Genomic DNA, 13,950 nt, shown 5'->3' on the forward strand with positions numbered 1-13,950 from the left:
TTGGATACAGAAAATGAAGCTTCAAATCAGATCTCATCTCTTTCATTCTGGCCCCCCGAGATTTAAGACATTTTCAGGACTTTTGCTGCAGTGGGAAACTGTGTAAAGCGGTTTTCTTTGACCTTGAAGATTGTTCAGCTGATGTGAAACTGTGAAAAAAGGACTTGGGACAAGTTTGTCCGATAACTCTTTCTTGCCACTTAACTTCTGACTAGTTCAAAACACAGTGGCCTTTCTACCTCTTGGTGCCAAATTTTTTCTATTAGCCATGATATTTCACATTTCATGTTCATATGGAATGTGCAAATAAACCGCGCAAAATACAAAGCAGTGCAATCAAAAAGACTCAAACAAATCAAGTGCCATTTTGTTCCTATGATGATGTGAAGCAACAAAGAAACAGTAGCGCTCGTTTTTTTAGCCATGTCTCTTTGGCCAATCATGACAGTGGTTCTTCTGACATCACATTGGCATGCACATTTCATTAATTAATACTGCCATAATCGCTTGATATTTGGTATTGAAATGAGATTTGCCTCTTTCATTCCATAACGGCAACGACATGCATTTTTACATTCCTGCTTTTGCCTTTATTTGTATACTTAGTAAATTGTGTTAATCTGGAGAAGTATTTGGCTCTGAAAACCTCAGAAAGTCTCAGTGGAGAGCAATTGAACAAAGGTGTGTCATTTTGATCCATATTATTAGGACCTGTTTTCACATCGGTAAAGGTTAACTGTCCTGAACTTTATTGACTCATGTCTGCATGGTTTCCATAACAGTAGGTTTAACTTCAGATCAGTTGAAACACGGTAATCAAACTCTGGAGAAATAACGCCATCAAAAATAAGTGCAATCCAAAATTAGTCGAGTCTATAAGTGGAAGTACTCTTGCATGTTAAAAATGGTACGCTTAAGGTACACTTTAAGATCACCATGTAGCTTAAAAAAAACAATGTAGCCAAAACATGTAGCCGCAAAGAAAATGAAATTGTTTACTCCCATTTGTGCTGATACTCCTGAATCTGTATGCAGACACGTAACACTGTCTGTCACAATCTGTAGAACTGTAGTAAACTCAACTCCTGAGGAAAGAGATCTGTAATCCTTGACATCTCTAAGAACACACATCTTCAAATAAAGCCTTATGGTCGTGCACTGGAATAACTGACCCTATAGTCTTTATTTACAGTGGTTCTCAAAGTGGGGTCCGTGTGGGGGATTCTGGACCCCCAGGGTTTCCTCGAAGGTGTTCCAGGGGTTTCCCAGGCAAGATTAGTTAATATAGCAACAAGATGTCAACGTTTTGAGCTTGAATAGATTGGCTATTTATGAAAAAGTGGAATCTAGATTTATTTTTGTTTTAAAATGTTTTCTTCTGGGAGGGGGTCCCTGGCACAAAATCCTTTCAAGGTGGTACAACGCAGCCAGAATACATATCAATTTATGGATCCTTGACATGAAAACGTTTGAGAACCACTGGCTTTATTACATTTAATACATCCATGTTTATTTATGTCTGCCAGTGAAGTAAGTATACTCACTCGCAGTGCATTATTTTTTACCAGAAGGTGGCAGTGTTCAATCCTAAAATGAATGTGAAATGTCTCCTGTGTATGTGATGACTATTTGGAGGAGTCTACCACTTTGTATCTTCACTGCTAAAGCCCTATCATTAGAAACTTCTGTCTATGCCAGGGGTCTTCAACTCTAGAGTTACTACAGGGGGCCCCCCAAACCTTTGTGTGATGGGATATAGTTTATTTAACATCTACCACTTGAATCCTATATGCTATAGCATCCTTATTCTGAGAACTTTAGACAAATATATAGCCGATCTACATCGGTTATTTTTGACAACGAGGTTTGGTGTAAAAAAAAAAAAAGACACCAAGTACAGCACCAAAGGTCAAGTTAGTAAATATGAGTGTTTAAGTGTCTGAAATAAACAAAACAAAACATGGATTTACACAACACTGATGATAGTCAATGAAGCTAAGTATGATTATAAATAGAAAACCCTAATATTACCAGTGTATAATAATACATAAAATACTGTCCTGTTTGATATGCCTCATTCAACCAATTGATTATTTTTGTATTATTCTGTGGGTATGTGAGTGCGTGCGTGCGTGTGTATGTACGTGTACAACGCTCTATGTGGGTACCAGAAGTCTCCACAAGGATGGATGGATCTGTCTAACTTGACATTTGGGGACAGTTTTGAGGTCCCAGTGAGGGAATTTTTGAGGCTAATGATTTTTAGACAATTAGACATAAGGCTACAATTACTATAAAACTCATGTTGTGGTCAGTGCTCGGATTAGGCATTTAATAGGGTTTAGGTTTAGGTTGGGAACATTGAAAGATTAATCTAATGCAATTCTTTTTTACATCCCAGAGATTAGGCTGTCATAGTTTGCATTGTGTGTCCACACTGTACCTGTATTCTCATAATTACTCTCTGATGAAGACATCACACCACACACCTGTTTGATACTTGATGGCTGAGGCATGAACAACATGAGGGAGTTTCCTTGAACACTTATCTAGGACATGTTGGTAACCAGATCACTCGCCCCAAAACACATTCCTCCTATTTTCTTTCGGTCGACCTCATGCCAATCGCTCGGTGGGGCGGTTCTTGTATTTGGTTTACTGAAGATAAGGATAGAAATATGTTTAGGGTTGGGCAGAGTTTTACTGAGGTTAAGGTTAGGAATAAGGTTAGGTTTAACCTTTTAGGCACAGTTTACAGAGGTTATGTTTAGGAATACCAAGCAGAGACCGTTCTACCGCTCCACCGGATAGACACCAGAGGCGACTGTGTTTTGGGGCAAGCGTTCTGGTATTCATTATGTTAGGGATATATGATACTGTACATAGTCATCCTACACCTTTATTACTAAAAGGGTTATGACAAAGATAGCTATCTTGACATATAGGTTTCAGTGTGATGCATGAGGCCTTCTAGCTTAACTGTAATTACTTCTGATGAGCAGGCAAGGGCCTGGCATGTCTGCCCTCGCTGTGGATGTGTGTAAGGGTTAATGTGCAGGCTGAGATTTTATTTCAGTTCCTTCTATTGTTCCCTGTGTATAATACATATAATGAATAAAAGACTGCCCTGACACACCCCTTGACAGACTCATAGAAACCATGATATAGGTTATTCTGCCTCTCCTCACTGATGACACACACAGAGACAGACAAGATTCACCTTCACATCAAACACAACTTCCAGTGGAGGAGGACACACTCTCTTTCTACAGCTACAGGAGGGAATACTGACCCAGACCACTGGAACCTGCTGCTGACACTGTTAACTGAATGGACTTTAACAAGAACCACAAATTCACAGTGAAAGTAAACGTCAGAGAACATTTCTAGAGTGGGGAGTGTTAACAACTCTGACTGTCTGATTTCCTGGCTTGAACAGTGTTTGTGGCTTCACTCGGAGACCAAATGGCTTCCAATTCGTCTCGTCCTGAAGAGGATTATTCCTGTCCTGTGTGTTTTGACATCTTTAAAGATCCTGTTGTCCTCTCCTGTAGCCACAGCTTCTGTAAAGCCTGTCTGCAGAACTGGTGGAGAGAGAAGAACATAAAGGAATGTCCAGTTTGTAAGACAAGACATACAGTCTTGTCCCAGAAAGTACCCAGAAACCTGGCTCTGAAGAACCTGTGTGAGGCCTTCATACAGGAGGGACATCAGAGAGCTTCAACAGGGTCTGAGGTTCTCTGCAGTCTGCATGCCGACAAACTCAAACTGTTCTGTCTGGAATGTCAACAGCCAGTGTGTGTTGTGTGTCGAGATTCTAAAACACACACCAGACACAGTTTCAGACCCATCGATGAAGCTGCACTGGATCACAAGGAGAAAGTCCAGAAATCACTGAAGCCTTTAAAGGAGAAACTGAAGGTCTTTAATAAATGTAAAACTAGTAATGATCAAACATCAGCACACATTCAGTTCCAGACTCGGCACACAGAGGTTCAGATTAAGGAACAGTTTAAGAAGATGCATCGGTTTCTACAAGAGGAAGAGGATGCTAGGCTTGCTGCACTGTGGGAGGAAGAACAGCAGAAGAGTCAGATGATGAATGAGAAGATTGAGGCTCTGAACAGAGACATAGCAACTCTTACAAACAAAATCAGAGCCATAGAGGTGGAGCTGAGAGCTGAACATATCTCATTCCTGCAGAACTACAAGACCACAATTCAAAGAGTCCAGCTCAAACTGCAGGACCCACAGCCTGTCTCAGGACTACTGATAGACGTGACCAAACACCTGCACAACCTGACCTTCAGAGTCTGGGACAAGATGAAGGACATTGTCTCCTACACGCCTGTCATTCTGAACCCCAACACTGCCCATCCAGCATACACCCTGTCTGATGATCTGATCAGTGTGAGACTTGGAGAGAAACAGCAGCTTCCTGACAACCCAGAGAGGTTTGACTACTATGGATTTGTCCTGGGTTCCGAGGGCTTTAACTCAGGGACTCACAGCTGGGTTGTTGAGGTTGGAGACACTACAGGCTGGTCAGTAGGTGTTTTAGCACAGTCCTTTCAGAGGAAGGGAAACAAAGCGGGTCAGCACTGGAGAATAAGGTGGTTAGATAAGGGTAAATACACAACAGGCTCCTCACCAGGGCCAGACACTGATCTCTCAGTGAAGCAGAGACCTCAGAGGATCAGAGTCCAGCTGGACTGGAACAGAGGAAAGCTGTCGTTCTCTGACCCTGATACTAACACACACCTACACACCTTCACACACACTTTCACTGACACACTATTTCCATACATTCACATTGGTCAGATTGGTGGTTCTCTAAAGATGTTACCAGGGAAGGTCAGTGTAACTCAGGATAGTTAGACATGATGATGATAATGATGATGATGATGATGATGATGATGGTAACAAGTTGAGTCTTTAAAGTGATCCTTGGCTAATACGACAAATATGCCTTAATACATTATAATAGTTCTCTATAACTACAATGTAAAATTAAAAAAACACCTTAAATATTTTATTTCTCCTAGAAATAACGAATCTTTCACTCAGTAGGGGAAATGCTTGTCGCAAGTTGATGATGTCATAAATGTCATGTGTGATCTATCCCTATGGAATTTACGGCATGCATGTGCAAAAAACACATTTGAAATATTGATTTGATGCTCATATTAACCATAGGAAATATTAAGTTTGTTTTTATTTTCACATGCATGCCATAAATTCCATAGGGATCATCAACTTGCGACCCTGTTAAGTTAAAGATTAGCTATTTCTAGAAGAAATAAAATATTTAAGGTGTTTTTAATTTTACTTTGCAGTTATAGAGGACAATTATAATGTATTAAGGCATATTTGTCGTATTAGCCAGGGATCACTTTAAAGGAATTATATGTAACTTTAAGACTATTAAAAACTAAATATGTATATACATTTTTAGCAGTCATTTCCCTTCATCAGTAACTAAATGATTGTGCTGGGGTGTTTCCTTGCAGAAAGACACATCCCCTGGCTGTATTTCTGTTCTGTTCCACTCTTTATGTTGACATTAAATGTCAACAGAAACAGTGGAGGGACGTTTTTCTCAGGGGGAGCTCAACCAGAGCCCTTAATTGCTCCCTTTGAACTTCAAAAGTGTTGTGCGCTAAGGTAATTGATTGGGCCATAAAAGTGTCAAGTCCTCGTTAGTGATCTCTCTAATCAATGAAAGCATCAAATACAACTACCTGTTTGATGCCTGTCATAGAGGGACGGGGGAGGGGGGAATGTTTTTGTGTACACACAAAAGCTTGCATATTTTTCCTTTAAAGGGTAACAATTAAAGGAACATTACTAGTAGTGTTAGTATAGTATCTATTTTGTCGCTGTCGGACAGAAACCTCTTATCTCCATAACCAAAGTGTTCCTACTTGATCATATTACAGCATCACACAAAAGTATAACAAAAACATGCTTTTGATTTTGAATCCTGATACGTAACAGTTTTGGAATCACCAAATCACCAAAATATCTGCTTATGTCAGCAGAAAACTGCACACATCAGCTTTCAGCAATGCCATCACTCCTATACTGTTCAATGGACGTTTATGGCTTTCAGCAGCTTCATTAAACATAATCTATATATTTGTTGATGTTTGGACAAATTGTCACCTATGAAACTTATTTAATGATTTTATGTATATTCTGATTTTTGTTGCATCTGCAGTTTTACTATATAATGTGTCAGACTAATGTACCAATACTATATCTTTTGTTTCATTCTTTCCATGTATTATGCCCAAATCAATAAAACAAACTTGATTAAAAACTTTTATCCTACTTGTGAAACGAGTGAAATGTATGATCACACTCAAAGGTACAGATAAGGAGAATGATGGAAATTAACAGGAAAACAAGACACTCAACTAAAATGACAGAGAGACATCCTGTAGAGTTGTTTTAACTGTAATGAAAATACTCACTGAAATGACAACTGTTAACTGTTTATTGTATAGTTGCTCAATGAGATGGGGAAACACAGAGTTTCTGAGGTGTAATGTGACTGCATTCATAATTAAAGTCGAAAAACTATCTGAGGACATGGTTGTTTTTATACAGTAGGTTTTACAGTTGTTTAATAACACAAAAAAATAAATTAACTATACTTTGGTTGCATCCTAGAGGCTATAATCTTTCCGGTGAAAAAATGACTAAAGGTAATCAAAAAAGTCAACCAACAAACTCCTAGGCCTATTTTACAGAGGATCGCCCTGTAATAATATAACACTTAAGATGCTACCGAGTGCACTCATTTCATCACACATTTCATCAAGTCTCATCACATATTATGTTCATATGGAATGTGCAAATAATACTGTGCAAAATACAATAAAAAATTGGCAGTGTTCAATCATAAAATGAATGTGAAATTTCTCCTGTGTAGCCTATGTGATGACACTTTGGAGGAGTCTACCACTTTGTATTTTCACTGCTAAAGCCCTATGAGTAGAAACCTCTGTCTATGCCAGAGGTCTTCAACAGGGGGATTACTCTGGAGTTACTACAGGGGGCCGGCCAAACCTTTGTGCGAAGGGATATAGACGGGTTTCTTGTTTACAAACATTGAGACTAAATGCACAGGTGACTGTATCATGTAATCAATTCCTACCAATCCCCAAACCTGTTGTTTTGGGGAGCGCTGGTTTCATTGGCTAATTTTGGTACCGACCCTGCGCACGCATCTAGTTCTTATCAGTGTAACGTGGACCAGAAACCCGTCTATATTATATTTTACATTTACCGCTTGAACCCAGGCTATAGCATGTGTGTGTGTGTGTGTGTGTGTGTGTGTGTGTGTGTGTGTGTGTGTGTGTGTGTGCGTGCGCGCACACACGTGCATGCATGCACAACATATTACTTTCCATTTGGGGACCATGAAGTCTCCACAAGGATGGATTTGAGGTCCCAATGAGGGATTTTTTAGGCTTTTGATAGACATAAGGCTAATTACTACAAAACTTGTGGTCAGTGCTCGGATTAGGCATTTAATAGGATTTTTGGGTTAATTGAGAGCATTGAAAGATTAATGTAATACAATTATTTTTGCATCCCAGAGATTAGCCTGTCATAGTTTGCATTGTGTGTCCACACTGTACCTGTTTTTTTCTTCTTCTCATAAATACCCACTGATGAAGAAATCACACCACACACGTGTTTGATTCTTGATGGCTGAGGCATGAACAACATGAGGGAGTTTCCTTGAACACTTATCTAGGTCATGTTGGTAACCAGATCACTCGTCCCATAACACATTCCTCCTATTTTCTTTCTGTCAACCTCATGCCAATTGCTCGGTGGGGCGGTTCTTGTATTCTTGTATTTGTTTTACTGAGGATAAGGTTAGAAATACGTTTAGGGTTGGACAGAGTTTTACTGAAGTTAAGGTTAGGAATAAGGTTATGTTTAACCTTTTGGGCATAGTTTACAGAGAAGAATACCAAGCAGAGACCGTTATAGCGTTCCACCGGATAGACACCAGAGGCGACTGTGTTTTGGGTCGAGTGTTCTGGTATTCATTATGTTAGGGATATATGATACTGTCAACCTACACCATACTAAAAGGGTTATGACATAAAGATCTATCTTGACATATAGGTTTCAGTGTGATGCATGAGGCCTTCTAGCTTAACTGTAACTACTTCTGATGAGCAGGTAAGGGCCTGGCATGTCTGCCTCCGCTGTGGGTGTGGAAGGGTTAATGTCAGGCTGAGATTTTATTTCAGTTCCTTCTATTGTATCCTGTGTATAATAAATAAAAGAATGTCCTGACACACCCCTTGTCAGACTCATAGAAACCATGATATCCTCAGGTTATTCTGCCTCTTCTCACTGACAACACACACACACACACACACACACACACACACACACACACACACACACACACACACACACACACACACACACACACACACACACACACACACACACACACACACACACACACACACACAGAGAGAGAGACAGACAATAAGATTCACCTTCAGATCAAACGCAACTTCCAGTGGGGGAGGACAGACTGTCTTTCTACAGCTACAGGAGGGAATACTGACCCAGACCACTGGAACCTGCTGCTGGCTTGTCAACTGAATGGACTTTAACAAGAACCACGAATTCACAGTGAAAGTAAAGTCAGAGAAGATTTCTAGAGTAGGGAGTGTTAACAACACTGACTGTCTGATTTCCTGGCTTGAATAGTGTTTGTGGCTTCACTCGGAGACCAAATGGCTTCCAAGTCATCTCCTCCTCCTCCTGAAGAGGATTATTCCTGTCCTGTGTGTTTTGACATCTTTAAAGATCCTGTCGTCCTCTCCTGTAGCCACAGCTTCTGTAAAGCCTGTCTGCAGAAATGGTGGAGAGAGAAGAACATAAAGGAATGTCCAGTTTGTAAGACAAGACATACAGTGGATCCACCCAGAAACCTGGCTCTGAAGAACCTGTGTGGGGCTTTCATACAGGAGGGACATCAGAGAGCTTCAACAGGGTCTGAGGTTCTCTGCAGTCTGCATGCTGACAAACTCAAACTGTTCTGTCTGAAATGTCAACAGCCAGTGTGTGTTGTGTGTCGAGATTCTAAAAAACACACCAGACACAATTTCAGACCCATCGATGAAGCTGCTCTGGATCACAAGGAGAAAGTCCAGAAATCACTGAAGCCTTTAGAGGAGAAACTGGAGGTCTTTAATAAAGTTAAAACAAATTATGATCAAACAGCAGCACACATTCAGTTCCAGACTCAGACAACAGAGGTTCAGATTAAGGAACAGTTTCAGAAGATGCGTCAGTTTCTACAAGAGGAAGAGGATGCTAGCATTGCTGCACTGAAGGAGGAAGAGCAACAGAAGAGTCAGATGATGAATGAGAATACTGAGGATCTGAATAGTGACATATCAACTCTTTCAAACAAAATTAGAACAATAGAGGAGCAGCTGAGAGCTGAACACGTCTCATTCCTGCAGAACTACAAGACCACAATTAAAAAAGTCCAGCTCAAACTGCAGGACCCACAGCCGGTCTCAGGACCAGTGATAGACGTGACCAAACACCTGCACAACCTGACCTTCAGAGTCTGGGACAAGATGAAGGACATTGTCTCCTACACTCCTGTCATTCTGGACCCCAACACTGCCCATCCACTATACACCCTGTCTGATGATCTGACCAGTGTGATACGTGGTGAGAAACAGCAGCTTCCTGACAACCCTGAGAGGTTTGACTACTATCGCCGTGTCCTGGGTTCTGAGGGCTTCAACTCAGGGACTCACAGCTGGGATGTTGACGTTGGAGACAACACATGCTGGTCAGTAGGTGTGTTACCAGAGTCCTGCCAGAGGAAGGGTGACAAAGGGGGTCAGTTCTGGAGAATATGGTTAAATGAAGGTAAATACGCAGCACGCTCCTCACCAGGGTCCGACACTCATCTCTCAGTGAAGCAGAAACCTCAGAAGATCAGAGTCCAGCTGGACTGGAACAGAGGAAAGCTGTCCTTCTCTGACCCTGACACTAGCACACACCTCCACACCTTCACGCACACTTTCACAGACACACTCTTTCCATACATTCACACTGGTCAGATTGGTGGTTCTCTAAAGATGTTACCAGGGAAGATCAGAGTAATGGTTAGTGATGATGATGGTAACAAGTTGAGTCTTTAAAGGGGAACAAGTAAAGGAACATAGTAGTATTAGTATAGTATCTATGTTGTCGCTGTCAGACAGAAACCTCTCATCTCCATATTAAAGTTTTCCTACTTGATCATACTACAGTATCACACAAAAGTATAAAAACATGATGCTTTTGAATTTGAATCCTGAAAAGTACCAGTTTTGGAACATATGAGGTTTCCACCCGTCAGAGATGATATGATGTGTTGTGGTCTATGGATGACAGTCAACACTAGTGTCTAAAGTAACACTAGTCTCTGATCTGTGATGTCATCAACATGTTCATAATATGAGGGGATGATTAAGTTGTCATGAATCTACTGTTTTTAGTTAGTAACCAATAATTATAAATCCTTCTATTATCACCTGTTTATTATCAACAATAATAACAAGCTAATGCAAAATAAAAGTACATTTGTAATGTTATAATTATGATGTTAATGATTTCTTGCTGATGGTTATTATTATTATTATTATTATTATTATTATTATATTTTAGGTTCAGAGTTACATTATAAAAATGATCATTTGAAATGCAAAGTGGCAATTTGGGGTTTCAAGCCCACATGGACTGCAAGAGTCCTTTGTCATTGGTCCAGAAATCCATGCCCACTAGCGACTAACCAATCAGGGTGCCTCTCGTTGGGATTGGTTAGACCTGTCTGTCAATCATTTTAGCCCCTAACCCTACTGACAGGGCTTCTCACAGATAACACAATAGTTTTGGAGGCAAACTATGGCCTCTAGGAGTGTCACAGAGACTAGATTGTCTTGGGTAGCATTCTTAGTTTTAAAATAAAAAATAGAAAGAAGCAATTACCAAAATATCTGCTTATGTCAGCAGAAAACTATTTATATCAGCTTTCAGCAATGCCATCAACCCTATACTGTTAAATGTATGGGTTTCAACAGCTTCATTAAACATATACATTTCGTTTGTTGATGTTTTGGAAAGAATTGTCATTCATTCATGGCCACATTTGCACGGGACCAGACACATTTTCAAAGTGGTGGCTACACCTAATTGGAGATTTAAAATACATTTTACACACTGATTCAACAGTTTTATGAAACATATGATAATAATGAAATGTATATTCTGATTTGTGTTGCTTATGTAGTTTTACTTTATAATGTGTCAGATGTACCAATACTGTATTTTATGTTTTCATTCTTTTCATGTATCATACCCAGATCAATAAAACAAACGTGTGGTTAAAAACGTTTTGAACCTACATATGAAATGACTATACTGTACTATACTGTACTGTACATAATGATATCCTGTGCTCCATTAGAGAAGAATGTTAATAATAAATAAATAACTGGAGTGAAATGTATGAATACACTCAAAGGGATGGATAAGGAGAAGGATAGAAATGAACAGGAAAACAAGACACTCAACTAAAATGACAGAGAGACATCCAGTAGAGTTGTTTTAACTGTACTCTGGTCTCCATGCTCACTGAAATGCCCTGTTAACTGTTTATTGTAAAGTCACTTAATTAGATGGACATAGACTGATGTGTAAAATGGGGAGACAGACACTGATGTGTAAAGTGACTGCATTCATAATTAAAGTCTGACTATCTAAATATTATTATGGTTATGGTTGTTTTTTTTATAGTGAACTACAAGTGGATTCTCATGCATGTGTAGCCTACAATTTACAATTTAGGCATTTAGAGTAACAATGGGTAGTAATTATTATTTAGTCATTGAAAAGGTAGTTTCATAAATGGTGAATTATGTTTGTAATTAACCATTTATGAAATTTGCTTTCCAACATTTTTTTTTTTTGCAGTGCGCCATAATGAGTGCATAGGCCTACTCATGAACAAGTTCAAAGTGCAGCGTAACACCAGTGAAGGGGTGTGTGTGTGTGTGTGTGTGTGTGTGTGTGTGTGTGTGTGTGTGTGTGTGTGTGTGTGTGTGTGTGTGTGTGTGTGTGTGTGTGTGTGTGTGTGTGTGTGTGGCCTAGTTATACGTTTTCTGAAAGATATATTCAAATATTTATTAAAGAATACTAAGAAGATATATTAACAAGAACCCCAAAAGGGGATTCTGTCCTAAATGGGTTAAAGCTAAAATGCTAACACACAAAAAAAGTCATTGGGACTTGTTTCCATTGTGGTCCTGCAATTCATCAACATATTATATAAAATTAACATAATAAATACATGTCATCAACAAATGCAAAACAATATGTTTAAAAACATATTTTGTAGGCCTACATATAAATTACATTTAACTCCCATTGAGGTCTCCTAATAAGGGATTTCTCTGGACAATCTGGACAGAAACCAGTGTCACAAACCCTTTAATGGATGTTGTCAGGGCCACATTGGCCACATTTTAGTGACAAAGCAGTAGAATGAGAACCATGTTTGTTTTATTTTGTTTGTAGGTCTACTAGATCATGGTTGCAGCTCCCTCTAGTGTTTTGTGGGTGTCACTCACTTTGGATAAGTAGTTAGACAGGTATGAGGGGGTATTAAGCAAGCCAGCCCAGCGCTCACTGCTATGAGAGAAAGAAATGTAGAGCACCTCTTTTAACACACTGTGCCCTATCCCTCACACTGCATATAAAAAGATAGTACAATTGTATGTATTTATTTTACATCTCCATCCAAGGGCCCAATCTGGCTAGAATGGACACCTAGTGAGTGGCACATTTGTTGAGCCTCGACTCTCCTCTGCCTTTTGGCTAAAAGATCAAGTGTAGAATCTGTTCTTATCAGTTTAATATCTGATTGTTGTTGATGTTGACCCTGTGCGGATGAAGATGAAGTGATTGTGTATAGACTTGATTTAGTTGCACAATGGTGTCTCACACTGAAACAAGCCAGATATCTAAGTTCACAGTGTGTGTGTTGTGAGCTTGTACCAGACCCAACCACACAGGAAATAGTTCAAATTGTGTTTTTTATGTGGCCACACCCATCTATTTTCCTCAAAGTAAAAACTTCAGCTGGGTCACAACTCACCACCCACCTGACAACCAGGCATACTTACATACAATCACCACTCACCACCCACCTGACAACCAGGCATACTTACATACAATTTTAACTCTTTCCTGTGTGGTTGGGTCTGGTGTCTCGCATCTTCCTCTTGACAATACAACACAGATTCCATATGGGGTTCAGGCCAGGCCAGTTGGCTGGTCAGTCAAGCTACTAGTAGTTTTGACACTGTGGGCAGGTGCCAAGTTATGCCGAAAAAGGAAATCAGTATCTCCATAAAGCTTGTCAACGTACGGAAGCAAAATGTGCTCTAAAATGATAGTAGATGGCTGTGTTGACTTAGGACTTGATAAAACACAGTGGACCAACACCAGCAGATGACATGTCATCCATGCCAGCATCAAGCAACTTGGAATCTGCATTTCATTTGTAAATCAAGGTCCCAGAGTATCAGGAGGAAGACTGAGAGGCACAGAGCCAGCGTTGCTTGAAGTTCAGTGTGGGATAGCTTCGCTGTTTCTACATGTCATTTTTTCGACACACAACTCTAACCCTTACCCTAAACCTAACCTCCGTGGGGTGAGTTCCTCCTCTGTGGGCAGCACTCAGCTGGGAGAAGCTAAAAAGTTCCCCCCCACGTGACCAAAAAAGGTTAAAATGCCACCCTTCAGGTCTTGAGACAGGCCCTGTGGACATTTTTAGAACCACCTGCTTAAAAAACACTACAGTTTAAACAGGTATTTGTGGAATGACTCGTTTTTGTTGTA

At 39.9% G+C, this 13,950-nt stretch overlaps 3 protein-coding genes across 3 annotated transcripts in view; all 3 read left to right on the forward strand.

The window, feature by feature from the left end:
- Nucleotides 1–13,950, forward strand: part of LOC308290648 (deoxynucleoside triphosphate triphosphohydrolase SAMHD1-like) — a gene marked incomplete at its 3' end in the record, with an annotated part of 439,146 nt that overhangs the window by 412,968 nt on the left and 12,228 nt on the right. The window lies entirely within an intron of this gene.
- On the forward strand, nt 3,466–4,878 carry LOC308291745 (E3 ubiquitin-protein ligase TRIM39-like; the record flags this gene model as incomplete). Its single annotated transcript, XM_080733873.1, has 1 exon — nt 3,466–4,878. The coding sequence occupies one exon, from the start codon at nt 3,466–3,468 to the stop codon at nt 4,876–4,878; it is 1,413 nt and encodes a 470-aa protein (XP_080589999.1).
- LOC308291746 (E3 ubiquitin-protein ligase TRIM39-like) lies at nt 8,778–10,208 on the forward strand (the record flags this gene model as incomplete). Its single annotated transcript, XM_080733874.1, has 1 exon — nt 8,778–10,208. One exon carries the CDS (start codon nt 8,778–8,780, stop codon nt 10,206–10,208), a length of 1,431 nt encoding a protein of 476 aa, XP_080590000.1.

Source organism: Nannobrachium achirus, assembly GCF_963921795.1.
Source record: "Nannobrachium achirus genome assembly, chromosome: 9".
Taxonomy (NCBI): Eukaryota; Metazoa; Chordata; class Actinopteri; order Myctophiformes; family Myctophidae; genus Nannobrachium; species Nannobrachium achirus.